A 25,313-nucleotide genomic window follows, 5' to 3' on the forward strand; every position below is an offset into this window, starting at 1 on the left:
AAACATTTAATACGTTCATGTTTAACCATGAAATGTTTAAGGAAAAGTTGCATGGCCGATTTACAATACAGAAGTCTGTCACTTAGGCACCTGATTGAAAACCAAAACCAAAAACATAAAACCTAGCAACACTAGTTTCCTATTATGCCTTAGAAAATTTCACTTCTTCTGAATTCATTAATTTTAGATAAAAATTCATTTTGGAACTTTAAAACTATCAGAGGAATATCTACATATTTGTATAAAAATGAACATTCTAAACAGTGAAAAATATTACAAAGTTAAAAGGTACGGAACAGGGTGGAAAAAGTATTCGCAAGGATGAAAACTATTTGTAACACATATAGCTAACAAAGGATTAACATTTAAAAAAAAAATCCCAAGAAGTCAATGAGAAAAAGACAAGAAATGACAAGAGAAATATATAGAAAGTAACAGAAAAAAGAAAATAGCCACAGATACCAAACTTCAATACAAATAAAGTGAACACATAATTAAGAGATAGTCTCCAAAATATTTTTTTAATTTATTAATATGCAGTGTTGCAGAGTTATCAAGTAGTTTGTACACTGTTGGTAAGAACACAAATAAATACAGTCTTTTTGAAGGGCATCTGGCAAAGTTTGTTAAAAATTTAAATGTACTTACCTTTTGATTCATTCTAGGAATCTACCCCACAGAAATTATTACATGTATATGACATATTCGTTAGCACTATATATAAGCAAAAAACTACAAACAAAATAGTAAATACATTATGGTTGAACCACTCTATAGCTAAATACATACCATTAAAAAAATAATAATAAAATATCCATATGTACTCATATGAAAAGAATCTCAAGATTAAGAGATGAGTGATTGAAATAAAGAGATGAGTGAAATAAAATGAGTTATACGGGAGGAAAATCCCATGGAATTTATCTTATTTATTTACTTATTGCAGGGCAGGGACTGTGCAAATATGCATATGCATATGTGCACACGTGCATGTAAGTAAGAGCCTGATGAAAGGGGCTCTTCACTGGTCAAATATGGACAATCTAAGCATCACAAAGAGTAATGAGGTTGTAGATGATAATGTGTGAGACCACAGTAATACTGAAAAGGCTAAAAGGGGAGAAGTTCTCTACAAAATAAATGCTGCCTGATAAATGTAGAAGGAATGATAGAATTAGAAAATCCCCACCCTACTGAGACTGAACCAGGAAGAAACAGAAAATATAAACAGACCAATCACAAGCACTGAAATTGAACTGTGATTAAAAATCTTCCAACAAACAAAAGTGCACAACCAGATGGCTTCACAGGTGAATTCTATCAAACATTTAGAGAAGAGCTAACGCCTATCTTTCTCAAACTCTTCCAAAATATAGCGGAGGGAGGAACACTCCTAAACTCATTCTGTGAGGCCACCATCACCCTGATACCAAAACCAGACAAAGATGTCACAAAGAAAACTACAGGCCAGTATCACTGATGAACATAGATGCAAAAATCCTCAACAAAATACTAGCAAACTGAAACCAACAGCACATTAAAAGGATCATACAGCATGGTCAAGTGGGGCTTATTCCAGGAATGCAAGGATTCCTCAATAAACGCAAATCAATCAATGAGATACACCATATTAACAAACTGAAGGAGAAAAACCTTAAGATCATCTCAATAGATGCAGAAAAAGTTTTAGACAAAATTCAACACCCATTTATGATAAAAACCCTCCTGAAAGTAGGCACAGAGGGAACTTACCTCCACATAATAAAGGCCATATATGATAAACCCACAGCCAATATCATCCTCAATGGTGAAAAACTGAGAGCATTTCCACTAAGATCAGGAACAAGACAAGGTTGCGCACTCTCACCACTATTATTCAACATAGTTTTGGAAGTTTTAGCCACAGCAATCAGAGAAGAAAAGGAAATAAAAGGAATACAAATTGGAAAAGAAGAAGTGAAGCTGTCACTGTTTGCAGATGACATGATACTACACATAGAGAATCCTAAAGATGCTACCAGAAAACTACTAGAGCTAATCAATGAATTTGGTAAAGTAGCAGGATACAAAATTAATGCACAGAAATCTCTTGCATTCCTATACACTAATGATGAAAAATCTGAAAGTGAAATTAAGAAAACACTCCCATTTACCACTGCAACAAAAAGAATAAAATATCTAGGAATAAACCTACCTAAGGAGACAAAAGACCTGTATGCAGAAAACTAGAAGACACTGATGAAAGAAATTAAAGATGATACAAACAGATGGAGAGATATACCATGTTCTTGGATTGGAAGAATCAACATTGTGAAAATGACTATACTACCCAAAGCAATCTACAGATTCAATGCAGTCCCTATCAAACTACCAATGGCATTTTTCACAGAATTAGAACAAAAAATTTCACAATTTGTATAGAAACAAAAAAGACCCCGAATAGCCAAAGCAATCTTGAGAAAGAAAAACAGAGCTGGAGGAATCAGGCTCCCCGACTTCAGACTAGACTACAAAGCTACAGTAATCAAGACAGTATGGTACTGGCACAAAAACAGAAATCTAGATCAATGGAACAGGATAGAAAGCCCAGAGACAAACCCACACACATATGGTCACCTTATTTTTGATAAAGGAGGCAAGAATATACAATGGAGAAAAGACAGCCTCTTCAATAAATGCTGCTGGGAAAACTGTACAGCTACATGTAAAAGAATGAAATTTGAACACTCCCTAACACCATACACAAAATTAAAAGCTAAAAGGGAGTAAGACCATGGTCCACCTAGAAGAAAGATAAAAAACAAAAAAATCTACGTTATTTGGACCAGGTCACACATCATTACATATTTTTTCAACCCAGGTTCCAATTAATATGGGGTGGCAACAGTGCATAACAGTGTCAGTAAGACTTGACCCAAAACATCTCCAGGATATATATATGCTGATCAGGCTGCACATTACTGTACTGAGGATTATTGTTACTTTTCCTCAAAAGAGAAATTCAACCACGTAACCAAAGATTATTAAGCAGGGTTTGATGTGGTTTTTTTTTCTTTTTCTATTTAGTAGACAAGACTGCTACAAAGCTAGTGGAAGATGAAAAAGTCTTCACAGATCTACTAATCAACACAATTTCTTAGTGATGCTATCCAAGTGCTACTAAAAAAACTTAAATGGAAAAGTCGGGAGTATATCCATATTAAAACAACCCCTTCTCAAACGAATAGTTATATTTGGCAAGGAATCTTTTGCACTAGTAGATAAAAATGACCTACAGGAAATTACATTAAAAAGGATCCCAAATACCATATTTGGTATGTTTACTAACAAACAGGGAATAACAATTTTATTAGAACACTATATTAATCATAACTTTAATTCATTAGGTTTATAAAAATATACATTGATGTTTAATAACACTTCTCCCTTAAACCAAAAGAGATCATTTAAAATCGCCAAAACTAGGAATCTTTCAAGATATTAGCTCTAATACTACTACTAAGAAAAGAAAGAAAAGCTACTAAGAAAGTGAGAAAGAGAATTATATAATCACAATCATACAAAAGAAACTCCAAAATTAATGAGAGAAAGGGAAAATTATACTAAAGGAAGAAAGTAGTAACAATAAAATTAAAAAACTCAAGATTTATTTTTTACTTTGATTTACAATTTGCATCTTTAACTTTGAACGTATCTGAAGTTCACAGAATTAACAATACTCCCAACAAAGCAATTATACTACAACATATTCAGTTTCTGAATAGAGAAACTACTCAGTTTCTCTATTTATTGTTTTCCCTATTTATTTTTTCCACATATTAGCTTGCTCCCAAAAAGCCTACAAAGCATCACACTCAGGAGTATTAATTTCCCTTTCCGTGTCTTCCCTTCTTCCTTCTCTCATAATAAAAATAGTTCCCCTATTCTAATGAGTTAGTCTTGGGAGAAAAATGAGCAATCATTAGCAAATGCTCAAGTGCCATCAGAGCCATTTAAATGAATAACACAAGAAAAAATGCTACATGACTTTACAGACACAACTTGCTTCTGACCTAAATGAAATTACCACTCAGTTTGATAATCTTCTTTGTCTGCCTTGACTCAGAAAGATTTTATGGCTGTTTCTAAAAAACCAAAGCTTCCTTAGAAAGAAAGTAGATGTGCCATTATTGAGACTATTCATCTGAAACACAAGTATCATTATGAACTTTTAATAGCTCTAGACACATCAGGAGAACTAATGGGGTGTCATTCCAGAAATCTACATTCATTTAAACAAGAATCTATTGGGAAAGAACTCATACCAAGAATCGAAGAGGTACAAGACTAAATCAAAGACGAAGACAATGTTGGTGAGGATACAGAGAAAAGGGAACCCTCGTACACTGTTGGTGGGATTGTAAATTGGTGCAGCCACTATGGAAAACAGTATGGATGTTCCTTAAAAAAACTAAAAAGAGAACTACCATATGAACCAGCAATTCCACTGCTGGGTATATATGCAAAGAAAACAGAAACACTAATTTGAAAAGATACATGCACCCCAATGTTCACAGCACCATTATTTACAACAGCCAAGATATGGAAGCAACCTTAGTGTACATCAACAGATGAATGGATAAAGAAGATCTGGTATACACAATTGAATATTACTCAGCCATTAAAAAGAATGAAATTCTGCCATTTGCAACAATGTGGATGGACCTAGAGAGTAAATATTATGCTTAGGCGAGTAAGTCAGCCAGAAAAGGACAAATACCTATGTTATCACTTATATGTGGAATCTAAAAAAATAAAACAACAAACATGGAACAAAACAGAAACAGACTCAATATATAGAAAACAAACTAGCAGTTACCAGTGGGGAGAGGGAAGGGAGGAGGGGCAAGATAAGGGTAGGAGATTAAGAGATACAAACTACTATGTATGAAATAAATAAGTAACAAGGATACATTGTACAGCACATGGAAATACAGCCATTATTTTGTAATAACTTTAAATGGAGTAAAATCTATAAAAATACTGAATCACTACTTCATACATCTTAAATTAATATAATATTATAAATCCACTATACTTCAATAAATAAATAAATAAGACAAGAGGTCAGAGGCAAGGGTTCATTCTGATTTGTACATGGTACTAGTCCCCAGGAGACTCAGGCCTGAGTCCAAAATGAAGGACCTATAGTACAATAAAACAGTTGCTTTACTATCATAGCTGTGGGACATTGAGACCGCATGGCCGTAGGAGCCTGCCTACCAGCAGCAAGACACATCACCCTCAAAGTAGATGAGGAACTATACAGTCAAATACTTCTAGGGACCAGGCAACTATCAAAAATGAGCAAGGGATTTGAGAGAAGACAGTGGTAAACTGAAGATTGTAGGCTTCACCAGCAGGAGGCAGCCCTATTCAGCTCCAGAGGATTGTTGCCATAAGAGAGTGAAAACCTTCTGCTGTCAGAACTTCAAGAGAACGAATTCCAGAATGTGCAAAATAAAATCTCCCAGTTTTTAAATGTTAGCAATCAATTCAATTTCTTAAAACCATTGTGCTAGCCTTAAAAATCACATCCATGGTCAAACCTATGACCTATGAAGTAGAGATAGTGCCCTCAGCATGATGAAAAGTCAACAACACTAATAGTACTGGTCATGCCTGATCACACATCAGCAATGACAGTCATGAATACAAGCAATGGTAACATACTTGTGACCATCAGTGGTGATCAATACAACAATGGCAGCACAGCTGCTGCTTTTGATGTTCAACTATTCTGCAACTCCTCCAAGAAATCTGAACCACTCCTGGAGGGGAAAAAAAAAATGCATACATACAACCATGTTGACTGGTCTCAATTTATATTCATTACTAATCTAAAGTGGTTCCTTATTGCTATCTGGTAATGATATATACACATAATATATACATGTGAATACATGTATGTATGTATACACACACACACAATATTAAGTATTGTGTTATTCCCCCAAATAACTATTTTACACCTACCTCTCACTCCTCAAATCTCCAACACTCTGCTAATGACTGCTTCCTATTTCACTGAAAAGATAAGAAGCATTCAAAAAATAATTTCCACATGCTCTGACCACCACATCTAACATCCTACCTACATCTGTATCCATATATTTTCTTTTCCCTCCAGTTACTATGGCTACCTTTATCTATTAAATCTCTCCACTTGGTACTGGATCCCATCCTCTCTAGCCTTGTACTCAAAGCCCTTGCTCCATCAACTGTTCCCCTTTCTCTCCTTACATCATCAATTGTCAGCTTTCTCTTTCCGCTGGTCACTTCCATCAGCACAGTAACATGCCATGTAATCTGCAACTGTGGTAGGCAGCCTCTAAGATGGCCCACAGTATTAACATTCTTGGAATGTCCCCTCCTACATTTGACTAGCGTTGTTCTGTGTGAACAACAGAATATGGCAGAAATGATAGTACATAGTCTGTTAACTAATTTTGTATCTTTCCCCTTGCTTTTATGTATTTTACATTTATTTAATAAATCATGTGATATAAACATTTTGTCCGTAACCCTTTTTTTCCCATGACCTTTGGGATGGCTTGCCTGCTAGTGTACTGGGCGTCTACAGTTGCATTAGAGTAATTTCCCACAAGACAGGTTTCCATCTTACTCTAAAAACAGTATTTGAGAGCTACCTTCTCTTTTGAAACATCTTCCTTACTTAACCTCCAGGTCACTACTTAAGGCTCTTCTCCTATCTCACTGGCAATGTGTTCCCCACCTCCTCTGACGTGCTAGGACCACTTTACTGCTCCCTAGATAGCACATCCAGGCTCACAGTTTTAAATAACATCTGCAGACTGATGAGTCCCAAATTTATCTCGCCAGCCCCTATACGTTACCTAAACCCTAAAAATTTGAAACCAAACTTTTACTCTCCACCTCAAAACCTATTCCTCTCTTGGATCATTGCTATGGTCTCCTAAATGGTCTCCCTGATTCCCATTTTGGACCCATTTCAGTCTACTCTCAACCCAGTAGTCAGAGTGATCCTTCCAAAACATAAATCAAATCATATTAATCCTCTGCTCAAAACTCATGTCGGTCTTCCCAGATCCATCACAGTAAAATCTGAAACCTATGACTTTCAAGGCCTCATCTGGCTTGCCCCCAGCTCTGCCTCTACCACTAATCAGCTCACTCACTCAGTTCTAGCCACACTAACCTTCATGTCATTATACAAACACCCCGAACACGTTTCCACTTCAACATCTTTACTCACTACTCCCTCATTCTGGAGTGCTCTTTCCCCAAATATTCACATGGTTTGCTCACTCACATCCTTCAGGTCACTGCCCAAATATCACCATAACAGAGAGGATTTCCTGTGTAAGCTTTTATAAATACGAACTTCCACCTACCCACTCAACCACCCCCATTCGTAGCACTCCCAATATTCCTTTTCCTTATTTATTTTTCTCCATAGTCCAGACCACCACCTGATACATACTTATTGTTTTATGTTTTCATTCCTGTCTCTCTTACTATACTTTAAGCTCCATGAGGTCAGCAATGTCTATATTGTTTATTTTACATGCCTAAAACCAACAGAATGCCTAGCACACAGAAGGTACTAAACAAACATTACTGAAAAAAATAAATGAATGAATAACAGTAATAGGAGACATTCCCACAGTGAGTCTTAGCAGCAAGGGAGGGGAGCTTCACATGAAGGCAAGAGGACTAGTTAAAGAAGCACAGGCCCCACAGGTCTCAAGCCCAGCAGACACCCAGAACTATTTGGGAGAAGGACTATAATACCAGAAAGGCCAGTAAGAAAAGGCCATAGAAACACTGTTTTGCAGTAGGCATGGCCTTGATAAGAAAAAATTAACTGATAGGAAAAAAGAATAACTTTACCACAGAGAAACCTGGAAGACACCCTCTCAACCAAGTGATCAAAATAACATCACCAGTAACTGGACAAACAAACATATATGCATTGACAGCACAACATAACTTCTATGGCACCCCTGCCAAAAGCACATAACCTGAACCTAATCATGAGAAAACGTAAGAAAACCCCAATATTGAGGACATCCTATAAAAGAACTGGCCTGTATTCTTCAAAAATGCCAATGGCATGAAACACAAAAAGACTCAAAATATGTTCAAGATTAAAGGAAACTACACAGACATGACAACTGAATGCAATTCATAATCCTGGATTTTATTTTGCTAGAATCAACATTATTGGGATGATTGGCAAAATGTGAATATAATCGGTAGATTACAGTATTCTATCAATGCTGATTTCCTGACTTTGATAATTATGTGATTGTGTAAAAGAATGCCCTTGTTCTTTGTTCTTAAGAAATATACATTGAGGTATTAGGGGTAGAGCTGAACATTGTGTCTACAATTTACCCTCAGAGAGGTGAGGAAAAAATTATTATATGAGAAGATAAAACAAATATAGCAAAATGTCACCATCTTGGAAATCTGAGTGACAAGTATATGGAAATTCTATTACTCTTATAACTTTTCTATAAGTCAGAAATTATGTCAAAATAAAAAATTTTAAATAAAGTACAACAAAATGTTACATAAAAAAAGGTTCAGGGCTTCCCTGGTGGCGCAGTGGTTGAGAGTCCGCCTGCCGATGCAGGGGACACGGGTTTGTGCCCCGGTCCTGGAAGATCCCACATGCCGCGGAGCGGCTGGGCCCGTGAGCCATGGCCGCTGGGCCTGTGTGTCCGGAGCCTGTGCTCCACGGCGGGAGAGGCCACAACAGTGAGAGGCCCGCGTACCGCAAAAAAAAAAAAAAGGTTCAAAATTCATAATCAGGACAAATAGTTTCAACATATTATATGTAATATGTAATTACACATTACATATAAAAATATGTTCAACATATTCAGATTTTAAAAGATGAACTCTACAAATTCCCCTTTCAAGTTCAAAATTTTAAAGTGTAACTATTAAAGAAGAAACTATAATACCAGTAGACTTCAACAATAACTTTTTAAATAATACATTCTACTAGACTAACATACTAGACGTTTTCCTATATCTAAATTTCAGTTAAAAACTAGAAATAATGCCATGATGGAAAATATTATAACAATGACCTTCAAAGAAATACTGATTTCCATACAGTAATAATCTATTTTAATTTTTTTAAACACATTTTAAGTGAACATAATCTGAAAAATAACACCCATTATACTTTGAAAATTCAGTATGTCTTAGTTCAAATATCATAAAATACTACAGGAAAACCTTAGTATAGTACTTATGTAAAGTAGCTGATATTACTTATATAAATGCAGTATCAACTAGCCATTTCTAAAAGGAAACAAAACAAAGCAAAATTACCTTCATGGACTGTAATGCCACAATTGTCACACTGAATTATTTCATCAGCATCCTCACTATTATCTCCAAGACAAACACAGCAAATCAGAATATGGTCCATTTTTTGAGAACTCCAGTTTTGACTCTTCTCAAGAATCAGCGAGTCCTAATATTAAAATATCAGAAAATCACATATTTAAAAGGTGATTTTAATAAATAAAATTCGCACCTTAAATCATTTTACGCATTTCCAAAATTATGCTGCATACTCCATTATTTTAGTAATTTCAAAGTATGCTATGTTTGAGAAGTGAACCTCTTTGTCAAAGGACCCTCTAAGCACCCTCTCTCTAATTTTTCACTTCTCTGCAAGTCCCATATTCTCTCTCCTCTAGGAAATATAAAACCAAGCTTATAACCAACAACCCTTCATCTGCTTTGCCATTCTGGATATAGTCTGACCCCTGAAACTACAAGAAAGGAAAAATTAACCCGTAAGTAATTACTAACCCTATATATGGGTTTTAAAACTATAAGACATGTTTCCTACACTTAGGAAGCTTATAATCTTATCTTGGGGAGACAAGACACACACATATTAAACAGTTAAAAAAAATCAAGATAACGTATAAGCAAATATGTATGTGATGGCATATTACAGACTACACTCCTTTAGTGCTGGGGAATCCAGAATTTCCAGGGTCATCAAACCACTGAATGACAGATCCATGAAAGCCTGCATAGGAAATCTGTGTATACAGGTACAGAAAACCATCTAAAAAAGAATCCAGATTGACTGATTGCTAGAAGAGTCAGAGTACTCTATTAGGTTTATGTCAAGAAATATCTAGTGAAAACTGGTAACAAAGATACCTAGTTAATTGTAATATAAAAGGAGAAAGGAAGATGTATTAATGAATATAAAAAATAAAGAGTGTGCTCCATTTAACTTAAACCTTCGGCATTATGAATTTAAACTTTAAATGACAAATTAACATGATGATGATTCTTGTCATATTTAACACACTGGGCTCAGCATTACATATAATAAAAGATGGCATGTGAGTCTATATATTTTCATTTAAGAACCTAACCATATTCAGAAACAAAATAAATTAGTTCCATTTCACACATTAACTATATTGTTTCATATTAACATTTTTATATTTCTATATTCTTTTAAACTGACCAATATCCAAAGTAACCTTTAGAGTCATTTCAATAGCCATTTGTAAATAACATTTGAAAGACACATGACTGTCAAAATAACATTCTTTCAATATATTTTCTGTGTAATAAATCTAAACTTGCAGCTAATGTAAAAAATAAATCAAAAAAGAATGCAAAAGTTAACAAGGAGGCATCATTTCTCTTGAGAATTCTAGTACTTTAAAATTTTGTATTTTGCTCCTTTTTGTTATAAAACAAAAGTATCGATAGTTCGGGGCTTTGGACGTGGCTAGCAAATAAAGATTAAAACTTCCTAAAAAGAAAACTCATGTTTTAAAGTACTTTAGTACAGTGAGCAAAACAAAAATCTGCCCAGATTTTCATCCCATTAGCAATGCTTCAAATGTAACAGCATTTGCCTTAAAAATCAAACGTTCTTGGGTTTCATTCTCAGCTCTCACTTAATAGCTATTGAACCTCGAAGCTGTAGTTTTCTCATCTGTAAAATGGGATGATAAAAATAATACCTACCTCATCAGGTTGTTGTGAGACTTAACAAGATAATGTATGGCAAGAATGTTCCTGAGACATACTAGGTACTCAATAAATGTTCATTCCCATTCTCCTTTCCTCTGTACTTCTTTGTAGGTGGTCCAAAAAGAGAAACATGAGCTGACCATTTATTACACTGGGGAATCTTCCTTGGAACCCCAAAAGAAAGGTTATAAGCCTCAATGAACACTGGTACTTTAAATATTTTCCCATGGTAAGTCCAAAAATTTTTTTTCTTAAAGTACCACATCTAGGTTAAAAAAAAATCACAGACCAGAAAAAGATCTAGCAAACAACCAGAGTTTGATGACTGAGAGGCTACTCATGTTTATGGGCTCTGCCAATATTTCCCTGGTGGAACTACAACTAATCAGCCCTTGAAAAAAAAGGTTTACCCATGTGGGAAACAAGTAAATGTTTATGGATCAGAAAACTGGCATCAACAGACAGTTCTATTATATTCCTATTTGGCCATTTTGCTCAGAAAAACAGTAAATGTCTAAATTATCTCTAGTCCATTTTCTCTCTACACATATTATCATTTAGAGGCAGAGAAAACAAAATTAACTGGCAATTTTGACCCTCGGATCTCCATCATTTGAGACTCTTACTAGACATTAAATACAAACAGATAGAAATGGGGATAACTTAGAGTCCTACAATATTATCCTAACCAAATGGCTGACAATGTTTCAATGGGAAAATCTAAACAATACATCCTCTTAAAAAGTTATCTAGGTTGTCTTCAATAGATCAAACATGGCTTGAAGCGCACTTCTGATCAGAATACAAAAGTCAATTTAGTATCAATTTTTAATAGCATATTTCTGAAGACATATCATTTTTCAAGTTTCTGGAGAAAATATTTAAGCTAAAGTTTTTACCACAAAATACATCATTTGAAAATACGATTTTTACATAAAAATGGAATTTGGGAAAATGGGTTTTGAATGGCACATCTAGGATATAACTTTAATATTATGGAATAATTTAATGGACTCTAATGGTAATTATTAAGATTAAATGGGGCACTATAGTAATAAATCAGTGACTCCTTATTGTAAATTATTTCATTTTTCTCCTTGGGATTTAAAATTTACACCAAAAATGATTCTGCCCAATGTTTTTTATCAGCTCTCAAATATGTTTAGTGTTCATTTATATATGTATTCCACAAAGATTATTATAAATAACATATACAACAGGGTAAATTCTAACTAAGCTATATGTGTGTTTAATAGGAGGAAATTCCAGCACCCTTCATATAAAACCAGAATTAAAAGAATCCCATTGCTCTGAAAATGAGAAAATATTATTATACCAAGTTTGACCAATAGTTCTTCCTAGAAGTTTTTAAAGAAGGTTAAATTTTCAAGAATCTCAAGTAATTTTTGTACAATGTTACAAATTGATTTTTTTTTAGGCTTTAGAGCAATTTGTTTTATTTTGAAATGTGTAAAAAGGCAGATGATTAATAAGTCAGAAGCCCCCAAAAGAAATGGCTATTTAAAAATTTTTGCAAAATGTTTACATTTTAATTAGCAAAATTCAGATGACAATTGCTATTTCTTCACATGGCAAGACATCTAATCTATTTAACATTATGAAAAAAAAACCCAAAAAACTTCCACCTGAAAATGTATACTGAGATGATTTTCTATCATATACTAATTCTCATTCAAAGCTCTAGTTTCAAAGTCCTGAAAATGGGAACCATTATCTGAAAATACTATACAGCCCTCCCCAAAAAATTTATTTCAGAAAACTAAAGGCAAGATAACCTTGGTGAATCTCAAAAACTTCAAGATAAAAGTCTGAAAAAGACATGTAACCATATTCCAACGGGATTGTTTCAGATAGCACTAAAATGCCGTAATGCCACTGACAAAGGTATATGCCCATGTGAAGAAAATGCAGGCTATCAAATGCCCAAATCTAGAACAGTAGTTCCCAAAGTGTGGTCTGGGGAACTCTCTTCCAGGGGATCCAAAAGGTAAATACTAAGGATATTTGCCTTTTCACTCTCTCTCATGGTGTATGGTGAAGATTTCCAGAAGTTACATGACACGGGACGGTGTCATCAATCTAATAACTTTTGTGTTTCTATACATCTCATTTTTTTAAATTTCTGAGTTTTAACTGGAAATGGCAAATATCAAAAGATATAACCTATATGAATAATAATCGGGGTCCTCAATTTTTAAGACTATAAAGGTGTCCTGAACCAAATAGTTTGAGAACCACTGCTCTAGAGCATTTCAAGGCCTACAGCATAGGCATGGTAAGACCATTAAGAGCCAATAATTATAAAAGGCCACCACTCAAAAAAAAAAATGTCAAATTCCCCTAAGAAATTTCAAAATTATGAAAGTTCCTGGGCATCATTTACATGATACCCAACACCATATCCCTACAAAAGCACCTGACATAGCACCCAAGAAAAAATTTCCTGCTTATAGACTAAATACAATTCTATTATGTATTCTAAAACCACATTTTCAGCTATCTCTATTACAAAGTAGTATTTGAAAACAAAGTAAAAGCATAGAAAAATAAAACTTCAAATATAATCAAATATATACATATTAACTAATGAACACTTGGCAAGGTATCACTACCTAAAATAACCAGGAAGATTAAAATACAAACATTGGCCAGAAGACAACAAGGATTACCTTTAGTCATCTTTTTTACAAAATCAAGATTATAAGAACAGGAAATTTAGAAATATAAAATAATTTCGATTAGTTCTTTCTTAAAATTTAATATCTAATTTAAATGACATTTATATAGGACTATAATCATCAAAAATTATTGAAGAGTTTGAATAACAGTCTTGGAAAAAAACAGTTATCAAGCTTTCAGGTAGAATATCATTGAGGGAAAATTAACCTTATATAAATTCTTCTACATTTTTGCATAGGGTAGAGCAAAAGGAAAATTAACATAAATTAACACAAAAGGAATTAATTTAGTTACTATAAGAAGGATCTTCTTGACAACTGTATCAAGGCACTTATCCAAGAAATGCCCTGGAATCTCATTCCTTTCGGACTATTAACCTAAATAAATAAAGTCCCATTATTTACTAAAATCTCTTCTGTTTAGTAGGAAAAAAACTAAACAGCACATGTGGCCTTTAAATGCATCATAAAGAAGAGTCTACAATCTCTTAAGCAATTTGTTATGTATTACACATTATTAACAAATGGATAATTTGTATACATTTTACATGGCAAATTTCTAGACATATGCAGGTGTTCCCCCACACCTTAGCATAAATCTAATCCATACTGCCTCTATCCTAGCCAGCCTCCTTTTATGAATGTCAGGCTAATAAAAATCAAGAACGTGATACTGTAGAAGGTAAACTTAGTAGATACAGGTTAGTATTAAGTGCTATAAAATAAACTGGATACATGTTTAAATCAAGTATGAACAATTAGATTTTCCATACTTCTGTTTCCTTAAATTGGAAATATGGAACTGTCTGTGCTACATCATTATGAATACTATATTCCAAATGACGATTTTCCTTTACCTAAAGATAGGAATTAGGTAAGCACTGGAATCAGGCAATGTTCTTCTTAAGAAAATGGGCAACCTGGAAGTTAACCAATGTTTATAATGTAAAATATAAACTGCTTCTTCTCTACTGACATACAACACCTCTTAATCTGCTATATATTATTTTGGTAAAACACCAAATTTTTTAATGAAACTTAAAATAGAAAATCACTGCTATGTAAAATTTGTAAACAGAAGAAATGTAAAAGAATAAAGCATAGAAGGAAAACCTTTCTACCAATTTAACCTATTTCAATAATATGAAAAAACAAAAAAATAAGTGCTTGTTAAAGAAGTGAATATTTAAGACTATAAACACATTAATGGCATGACAGACTTATTATAGTTCTACATGTGATGTAACAGGTCCATCTACATGTAAGACGACAACTCAATCTTTCTTTTGAAGAAAAACATATACATAAACACACAGACAAAGAGACACAAATGTGTTTGACTGAAGAGTCTTGAATGTTGCATCTTGGGCCCAATGGATAAACCTAACTTTCAGTAGTAGAACTTCAAGTGGAAGAACTGAGTCATTACTGTAGTTTTATGATAGTAATGTTTGTTTTAGGATAAGAAATGTTTGTTTGTTTTCATTTCTTTGTAGAGAGAACTTATTCACTAAAAATATGTAAATATATAGTTTGTATTTACTCCCATACATCTAAAGCAAAGATCTGGTGACTATTCAGATGGGTGCTACAACTGAAAAAGGAATTAACCTTTAAAATGAATCTCTAAAAGCCTGAGACAATCATTAAGTTGTTTGTTGCCCTGCTCAAAAGTATTCTAAAAGTCTAAATTTTTATGCGGATATGGATGTAACTAAGTTGAAAGAAAGGTGACCTTTGTTTTCATAATCCACTCAGCACCATTCAGCAGTCCTATGAACAATGGAGTGAGAGGACAGAAAAGGGAAAGGAAAACTCTACTATTTCCCAAGGGTATGGATATAGAAATATTTCTCTAAGAATAGAGACTGAGCTCCTTGAGGACGGTGATTGTGAGCTCCTTGAGGACGGTGACAAACAGCAGATACTCAATAAAGGCGGGCTGACCAAATGAATAAATGTTACATTTAGGGTGCTCACTCACTACCACAGCTGTCTATAACAGGATTTCAAGGAAGCCACTTAATATAACGGGTAGAATGGTTTAGAGAAGAATTCCCTTTTCCCCAGACAGACAGATATCATAAAAATTGGGTTGATCTACCTCATTACTCTTGCTCTGAGATAGTGTCAGGCTATCATTGGTCAGTTCCTCATCATCAGCACTGTTTCTGCTAAGAACTTTACTCTTCTTCTTCTTGCAACCCCCTTCACTGGCAGGGCTGCTATGATCTTCATCATTGCCTTCATCATTCTCATCCTCATCACTCCCACTTCCCTCATCTTCATCATCCTCATTGTCTCCATCACTTCCTTCCTTCTGAGATGCAGATCTTCCCTTTCTTTTTACTACAGTGGGTCGCCAATCATTGTCATCTTCACTATCATAGTCATCCATGTCATTCAGCTCTTCCATGGATACAAAATCCAAAAGTGGTCGGTTGCGACGAAGGTTCCACTTTTTTGGCTCACTGACTTGCTCCTCTGTAGTTGTTGTCGTGGGGACTGAAGGAGATGTATTAGCAGCAGGAGGACTTGTGGCTGGTGTGGTGGAAGCAGCAGAAGCAGCCACATTATCAGATGTTGTTGCTTTTTCTTTATCCTTCTCTCTCTCCTTCTCTTTATCTTTTTCTTTCTCCTTCTCTTTTTCCTTTTTCTTTCTAGGTCTCTCTCCATTCTCTTCTTCCTCCTTCTTTTCCACTTTAATTAACTGTTTTTCTGATGATAGTACTTCTTCCTCTGCAGAATTTTTAAGTTGTTCTTCTTTTACTTTAATATCTTCATTCAGTTCTTCCTCTAAAATATTTTCTTCAGAATCACTACAGGAACCTTCTCCACTGTCCTTTGAAGGATCTTCACTTCCATTACCACTCCCTTCAGAATCTGTTGAAAATATGAGAAAAAAAAAAACCACACATATGTATATACATACACACACACACACACAACGCTGACACAAATGAAACCACCAAAATTTGTGAATAACTTGCAAAACAATATAAACAAATTTAAGTCAAAGAATGGTAGACATTCCCAACCTGATTAAATAATAAATCAATGAAGCTGGAATAATGGTTCTAGTTCAATATAGCACTAATGAAGATGAATATATGTAACTCTAAATTAAAATATGCTTTAAAACGAGGACAACTATTTTATGTCATACATCTCACGCTATAATTGGTACCCTAGAGGCAATTTGTTTCAAAAAGTAAATGTGCTTCTTTTTAAATTGAGCACTTGATTTTAACTTTATGATAATGTAATACATACCAAATTGTTCTTCTCTTACATCTTTCTTTCATAAATTATATGGACTTACATGCACTGAGTCACATTCAGAACAAGAAAAATATGACCCAAAAACTTTGTTCCATTTATCTCACTCTTTACCCAGCAAAAATGAACATAGATATTTATGACAGTCAATTTGTACCACATCCCTAATATACCAATCAATTTTAGGATCACCAAATACACAAGTGAAAAACAGACAATAGCAATGGCACAGAAAATGGAAGTTGCAAGATAAGTTATCAATTTTTCTGATTATTAGGATACTGTTCATATCAATAAAAGAGTTACCTAAACTTCCAAAAATTCTAGGCAGTAACTACTACGGACCCTAGAATGAAAGAGATTAATGCATTTTTTTAAAACCTAATCCATCTCGGAAATGAGCAAGCACAGTAGTCACTAAAAAGATAGGTTGAGGACTTTAAAGAGCTCATGCAGGACCATAAGCTTTCTAGCAAGTGCCTTCCATTCCTGTCTAGGGCAACTCAGGCCCTCTTAGACCAACACTACTCAGTAACATTCTAATCCTCTTTACACATAATCAAATAAATAAAAATCTAAAATATTTGTGGAGAGGGTTATTGGTGGAAGGGGAGCAGGAGGAAGTGGGAAACAAACCAGTCACAGTCAAGTTGTAGCCAACATCAATAGTAAAATCTGTAGGGTGATGAATATTTTGTACCTATAACCAAGATAAGGGTAATAATAAAATGGTGAAAAAAATTCATGTTTCCATACCATTTTAATTTCTGTTAACTCAACCAGTGTTAGCCTCTATAATTACCTGGGTGTTCAAAGTAAAATAAAGTTGTCTGTAATTAGTATCTGGTTTCTAAAATATCTCAGAAATCCTTTAAAAATGGCTGATGAAAAAAATCCTGCAAGTTAAATCACATAAAAAATAAAGACTAACATTTAGTGGATGTTGATTGAACCTATAAAAATCACTGTCAATCTCAAGATTATCATACAGGTGCCTACATCTTATTCAGGACTGTTGTGACAAAACACTCTCATCCTGAACAATCTTGTAAAGGACACAAGAGCAATATCATGTAGGCCAACAATCCCTTATCTGAATTTTGGAGCCACACATCCTACAGAATTTAGATTTTTTTCAGATTTTAGAAAGGTAGCATTGTGTATGCACAATATATTACACTAACACCTCCAGTGACGTCTATGGTACTGTACTGTAATCAAATACGTTACATCTGCAGTGAAAAGTATGAATATTTACAAGTATGATAAGTAAATGCTACAAATAAACTCCTATCAGTTCCAGTCAGGTTTTACCATCAAATAAATTCATGCCAAACTTAGGAAACATCTTTGGATTTGTGAACTTCTTAAATTTCCAAAAGAGCGTGGACCCAATGTCACTTACAAATAGGGGACTTATTTTCAGTCCAACAGCTCTACAAATCATTGGGAAAAGAAGTGATTTTTTTATACCACTCACAACAATTAAATCCAACCTACCAAGAAAAATACCCCTGGTAAAAAATAATAGTTCCTAGATATTTTTAGATAAGGATATCATAATAAGCAGAATTGACCAAACGCTTCTAAGGCAAAGATAGATCCTTGTGCACACTGACTAAAAGCAAGCAATGCTATAATTAACAGCCCTGGGAAATGGAGAAAAGGAACTTTTCCTCTGGATTAACCTTGTAGAATTTTTTCTTAAGTAACTAAAAAGTACTCCTAATAATTTTCACCAATAAAAACGTAACAGTAGATATAAAAGAACGATCAAGTGGGGCACAAACGTGGGCGCCTGATCAAAACTGAGACCAATCCAACTTTGCTATTACTTGTAAATTTTACAGAATGTCAAGAATTTCTGCAATTTTGTTTTGGTTATTGTTGCCAATGCCAATCGATTATTTTTAAAAGTACAGGGAAATTGATACTCTTTGATTCTGATTTGGGTTTGTTATCATGCCTAAATAGAAAGCAGAATTTTAAAAAGATTTAAATGCTTTATATTTGTTAACATTATTAGAAGAATCTGAGATTTTTCCACGAATTAAATCCTAGTAGCTTACCCAACCCTTCATTCTCCAAATATATCACATTATCCATACTCCAACTGCTGGGATCAGGAATATATCAAATTTTATCTTTCTTTGATTTCTGAAAAATAACTTCTTCAACTGATTAGTCATAAGTTCTTTTTGGTACATACACACTTGAGGGATGGAGATAAACAATATTTAGTTATGGCACTACTTAGTAATAATGACAATGAGAAAATCACTGTCCTTGGCTGTCTATAATTCTATTTTTGTAGGCTGTAATGAAAAATTTCCCATTCCTACCAATTCAAACAACGTTTCAAATCCATCACTCTTACAACCTTAAATAAAAGAAAAAAGTAATAACAGACTAGAGAAATAAACCAGATATTTCAAATACAGCTATTTTAGGCATAAGAACAGAGTTAATTCTAAGTCTACAATAAAAATGTTTACATTAGAAGAAAAATCTTTAAAATGGAAATCCCTACCTCCTATTCAATTAAATAAAAGGTAACCTTTCTCAAACACAATATATCAGGGCTTCCCTGGTGGCGCAGTGGTTGAGAGTCCGCCTGCCGAGGCCACAACAGTGAGAGGCCCACGTACCGCAAAAGAAAAAACAAAAACAAAAAAACACAATATATCAAAACCTCTCTAAGCAATAGCTATTTCAGCTAACAGACAGTTAAATGTTTTACAGTTACAAAGATTAGAAACCAACCTTCAAGAATCCCTTCACAATATTCAATGCTTAAGTTTCCCCCATGATAAATATTAAATAATAAAATCAATATGATTTAATTCAGAGTTTTATGTTAACTTTGCAATATAAAAAATCATCTTTGTTCATCAACCTTAATTATTTAACTATTCTGTTTATTGATCTGGTGCAACAGTATTTAGGATTATAAATATATATAACAGGTAACAGACAGATCACCAGCCTACTATTCAGTTATCATCTTGGAAACATTTTTAACTCATCTAGTATATCTCTTTCTAAAAAGCCAATCAGTGAACACAACTCATCTTCTACTTCTGACTCCAGTTCCAGCTGTGTCATTTTACATCTTCTTAGAGATCTAGACCAGTGGTTCTCAAGTGGGTACAATTTTTCCCACAGAAAACATCTGGCAATGTCTAGAGACAGTGGTTGCCACAAAAGGGCAGGGTTAGGGTAGGGGTTAGGTACAGTAAGTGCTATAGCACTGAGTAGGTAGAAGACAGGGATGCTGCTAAACATCCTCCAATACAAAAGACAAGCCTTCACAACAAAGATTTAACCAACTCAAAATGCCAATATTGCTGAGATTGAGAAACACTGGTCTAGCATGTAAGACCTCAATTTGACCTCATTCTACTTCCCCAGGCTCATCTCTTCTACTACGCTTTTACTCAAAACCTGATCTCCATGTATAAACGATATTTTCCATCCTCCACATTTTTAACACCTAATGTTTCCCCTACCTAGGTTGCTTCTCTTTCAGTTCCTAGTTCAAGTCTCATCTCCTCAAAGAATCATTGTAAATCCAGTCTCAAGTAGTCCCATCTCCTTTGAAAGACTTGAACTACACAAGTGATTGATCATGCCTTATAACATCTATCTGCTATTTTATTTAATTATTCTAATATTATCATTATTTCTTTGTGAATTCACCATAACATCCAGCAAAGTGCTTTTAAACAAAGCTACAGTTGGTCAATGAACATATCTTGGTCCACTTAGCCAAAGGAAGTTAAGCACAAAATACTACCAAGGCAATTCTCAACCTGACTCTTCCAGTTAAATTGTTTTCTCGCAATTTGGACCAACTAAACTATGGCTCAAGATCTAAAATTAGCCATCTTACTTTGGCTAGGGGGTTGGGAAGACACAGCACTGCTATTTTGTCTTGTTTAATAAAAGTAATATATGCACTTACTTTCATAATCATTCATTATGTAGATTACTAAATGTAATCAATCCTATCTTAAATGTCTCCTATCCTATACCCAATCTTAAGTCCAAGTCTCAAATATAACCACTTTAACTAGGCCAAACCATGAAACTGCCAATAATCAACTGTCTTAGACCTATAAAGCTGATAATTTCATATGGTACCAGCTCACTTTTCTACATACAGTTCTTCTGGTGGTTACCACCATAACTCTAATACACATACACACTGTTTTAGGACTAATTTGAAAATGTATTTATTGACTGTCCTCAATCAAAAATGAGAAATTTAGCCCTACTTTCACATTAAAGATAAAATAAAAGATGATCTATTTTCAGTTCACAATTTTCTAAAGGTAGAACCTGATAATTATTAACTATAATCACCTGCCAATCTTATTGGCAGGTCATTTTTGAATAATATTTATCTTTCTCTATGTTATCATCTGAGAAGCACAAAAATAATGTCTATCAGCAAGGGTGATAACTTTTCAGAAATGTCTATATTTATTCTTGCTTATTTATTTATTTACTTTTTGACTGCACTCTGCGGCATGTAGGATCTTAGTTCCCCAACCAGGGATGGAACCCACACCCCCTGCACCGGAAGCTCAGAGTCTTAACCACTGGACGACCAGGGAAGTCCCTCTATATTTATTCTTAAAGCCAAACAGAAATATGAAGTTTTGTCGTCAGAATTTCAGAATTCAAAATGAAAATCAGAATAAACTGATGCACAGAATCAGTTAAAACTTGAGGGCCACTAATCTAACCATTTTAACATTAAGTTTGAAGGAAGTCAGTAGTTCATTGAGTTAGTCATGTCTGCAGATTGTTCTGAAAGAAGCTATGATCAGAAAGATTATTATTAGCTATCATTAAAGATGATTATTTAGCTATTATTTCTCCACCTCCAGTTTAACCACCTATTACTAAATAGGGTTGGGATCCCACAACTTCAGCATGTTTGGAAAACAGTGATAAGTCTAATGTCTTATTTCCTGTGAGAGTCCAACTGTCTTACACAGAGACGAGAAAGGATTCAAACAGGAAACACTGGTAATCTAGAGTAAGCCAACATCTCAGCTATGGGAGACAACAATGCACCTTAACCAAGAGTGTAAAATACAACTCAATTTCTACTAATACCTATTTCAAACAAAATCATTCTCTTCTAAAATCTCAGTTATGATAACATATCAAGAACTACACAAATAAATTTGTGACCTTTGGGGCCCAGGAAGTAAATTACAAGTATAGCAGACTAGGTAACAGAAAGTATACATTTTTGAGTGCTTTTAGGAGATTCAAAAAAAAATTATCAACCTAACAAAACTCATTCTACCACTGTCACAAGTAACAGATAATTCCCATCAACCATGATTAAGCTTTAACAAGGTCAGGAGTTTCTAATTTGCTTGATACCAAAAATTATTTTGAGAAAGTAATTTGTATCATTAGATTGTTTTAACCCTTGTAAAGGGAAGTGATACATGTCAATAAACAAAGAGAAAAATTACATACAAACTCAGGATTTATTTTCATAAAAATAATTATGGAATACTTAAATTAAGCTTTGGAGTTTTTCCCTAATGGTATTCAAATTAAGTCATAACTTCTGAGACCTAACTATTTTTGTCAGTTTACAATCTCAATCATGACAAACCAAAGCTACATTCTAGCCAAGAATATTCTTTTCTGCAAAGGTTTTCACCAAGAGCACTAAAATAGGTTTGAATTTTACTTCCTTTACCTTCCCTTTCTTTCTCTTCTTTGGAAGTACCAAACAACAGTAAACGAAATGGGAGATGAAAGAGCTGAGAAGTAAAGGTTTAAAAAAATTGATCAAGATAAACTTAACTTTTGATTGCTGGAAGTAACCTCAATTAGTCACCATGATACAGTAAGTAAGTAGTTTCAATTTAAGATTATACCTATCTACTTTTAGGATCTAAGCAATAAAAAGATTCTAAATGTTGGGAGTCAAAAGAATTGGATTAGATCCATTTAGGCCTAAGTGGCCTCATGCAAATTCCTTAAACTCAGTGCCCCTGTTATCTGTCAAATAATATCTCCTCCACAGAGTTACTGTAAAAATTAAATGAGATTGTGGAAACAAAAAGTTCTTGGTAAATCACAATGCAAATTCTGCTTGCTGATGCCATTAAAAGTAAAATAGTAACAAAACACAACCAAATTTCATCCCTTCCTACCATACCGAACAGAAAAAAAAAAAAAAGAAAGAAAAGAAAAAGAAAAACCAGAGGAAAGGAGAGAGATATGACTAAGCATCAAAAATTCTCTGGAAGCATATTTTAAAACTGTTAAAAAGATAAGACTGAAAGGGCTCTAATTTCTCACTTTATTTAAATTTCTGTCAAAAGGGACAGAATTAAGTAATTTTTATTGTTCATGTATTTGTATTTTTCACATAAAATATTTAAACATAATTTGTATTTCTCAGATTCCTGCAATGAAAACTTTATATGTATATATGTGTCCGTGTGTGTGAGTTACAATGAACAGAAGATAAAAGGAAAACCACACTTTTGTGTTTTTCAATTTTGTACCATGTGAATATACGACTCTTTAAAGAAGTTTATTGTTCTTAAAATCACAAAATATAACAAGCAAGCACGCATACTTTGTACCTCATATTTTTAAAAGGCCCAATCCACAAGATCCAGCACCTACCAAAGTACAACTTTTTTTGGTCAATTCTATTCTGGTAAAGGAGCTAACAGACAAAAAGCAAAACTCCCCTCAAGAGGATGCCAAGTGATGTGAAAAGAGAACTCTGTTCCTGGGCTGTTCATGGCTCATGTTATTCTGAGGATGTCACTCTACTTCAGGATATCTCTAGATTTTTTTCCCCTCTGTCCATAAAATAAGCATGAATATATTTTAAAGTAAAGAACAGAGAAAACACTTCTGCATCTTTGTATCTTTTTGTTTGTTTTTTAATAAAGTATAGTTGATTTACAGTATTTACTGCATCTTTGGAATAAGGCCTTCGCTGATAATTAAGTAAATATCAAAAAATCAGAAGCAGTGACAGTATCTAGTGATACGATCTTAGGGAAAGGTGGGAAATAAACAGACAAAATTAAGTTTATGTGCTTTAACTTTATACTGGCATTTTAATTAAACGGATTCTTTTTAAGAAAAGTCTGAAAATCAGCTCAACTGCAGAAAGCTGGGAAAAGGGAAGCGAGAAGGAAACATTTACCTGAAGCATCTCCAACTTTAAAATCACTGTCATCTGAACTATCATAATCGAGAGCTTCTAGCAGAGAAGCTGCCAAAGGCTTCACCTGCCGCCTCTTGGAGCTGCGATCCACTGTTAAGAGAAAAACATTACACCGTCATTCATAATCACGCCAAGCAAGGGGGAGAGCTGTGGTACTGAGGGAAGGTGCAGATGACCTCGTGCAGGTGGTGCAAATCTCTGTCTTAATTCAGTTCTCAGCAAAAGGTGTGGGGGAAGGTTGGGGTGGGAACACGGGGTGGGAACACTGGCTGGGGAGGGCCGGGCAGCTCCAGCCCCGAGATGCAGCAAAGACGAACCCAAGCCGACCAAAATCGAAACTGGCCCTCTTGAACATCTTGCTTCTGAAACTCGCTTGTAATCCCTCACTTAGACATCGTAACAGTCAACAGAAATTGCAAAGCCCAGGGAATATGAGAAGCTATGTTCATTCCCACGGACCTTGGAGGGGGAGCGTCCACGAAGGGTCCAGCTTCCCGCAGGACACTCCCACCCCCGCCCTGCTCCAGCCGGCCCTGACTTCTAGAAGGGCTGAAATGGACCTCTCGCCCCGCGGACGCCTCCGACACACTTACTAAGGAATCCGAGGTGGTCGTTTGGAGTAGACCTAGGCAGAGGCTGCGAGAGCCCAGGCAGCGCCGAGGTCGAGGACTGAGACCAAGGAAACGAGTCCAAAAGATGCTATTAAAAATAGGCGGCGCCGCGGACCAGACCGGGGCGCCCCAGGTGCAGCCCCGCGGTTCCCCTCCCGCCCCCCGGCCCCTGGTCCTCGCAGAACCGACCCCGGCCGCTAGCGCGCCTTCCTTTGGCGCTTCCCCGGCCAAAGGCGCCCTCCGGCCCAGGCAGCGCGGCTAACCCGGCAGCCCTGGGGAGTTAACGTCCCCTGTTAAAACTCTTAGAAAAAAAATTAACGAAAGAAAAACTTTATTAGCCTGCAACAAAAGCAACAAAAGACTCAGAATTTACACAATCCGAGGCCGGTTGCCTAAAACAATAGGGAAAACAACGACCCGGATACAGCTCTGAAGAGA

The 25,313-nt window shown here is 34.9% G+C and overlaps 1 protein-coding gene across 1 annotated transcript in view; it reads right to left on the bottom strand.

Annotated features, from left to right (window-relative positions):
- Positions 1 to 24,619, bottom strand: part of PHF14 (PHD finger protein 14) — a 208,501-nt gene extending 183,882 nt beyond the window's left edge. Inside the window, exons 1-4 of the mRNA XM_065883552.1 lie at positions 24,592 to 24,619; positions 24,244 to 24,354; positions 15,862 to 16,640; positions 9,373 to 9,517 (exon numbers count right to left, since the gene is read on the bottom strand). Of these exons, the coding sequence (XP_065739624.1) occupies positions 9,373 to 9,517; positions 15,862 to 16,640; positions 24,244 to 24,354; positions 24,592 to 24,619 (1,063 nt within the window). The remainder of the gene's footprint in view (positions 1 to 9,372; positions 9,518 to 15,861; positions 16,641 to 24,243; positions 24,355 to 24,591) is intronic.
- Between the last annotated feature and the right edge of the window lie 694 nt (positions 24,620 to 25,313).

This window comes from Phocoena phocoena, chromosome 9 (assembly GCF_963924675.1).
Source record: "Phocoena phocoena chromosome 9, mPhoPho1.1, whole genome shotgun sequence".
NCBI classification, from domain to species: domain Eukaryota; kingdom Metazoa; phylum Chordata; class Mammalia; order Artiodactyla; family Phocoenidae; genus Phocoena; species Phocoena phocoena.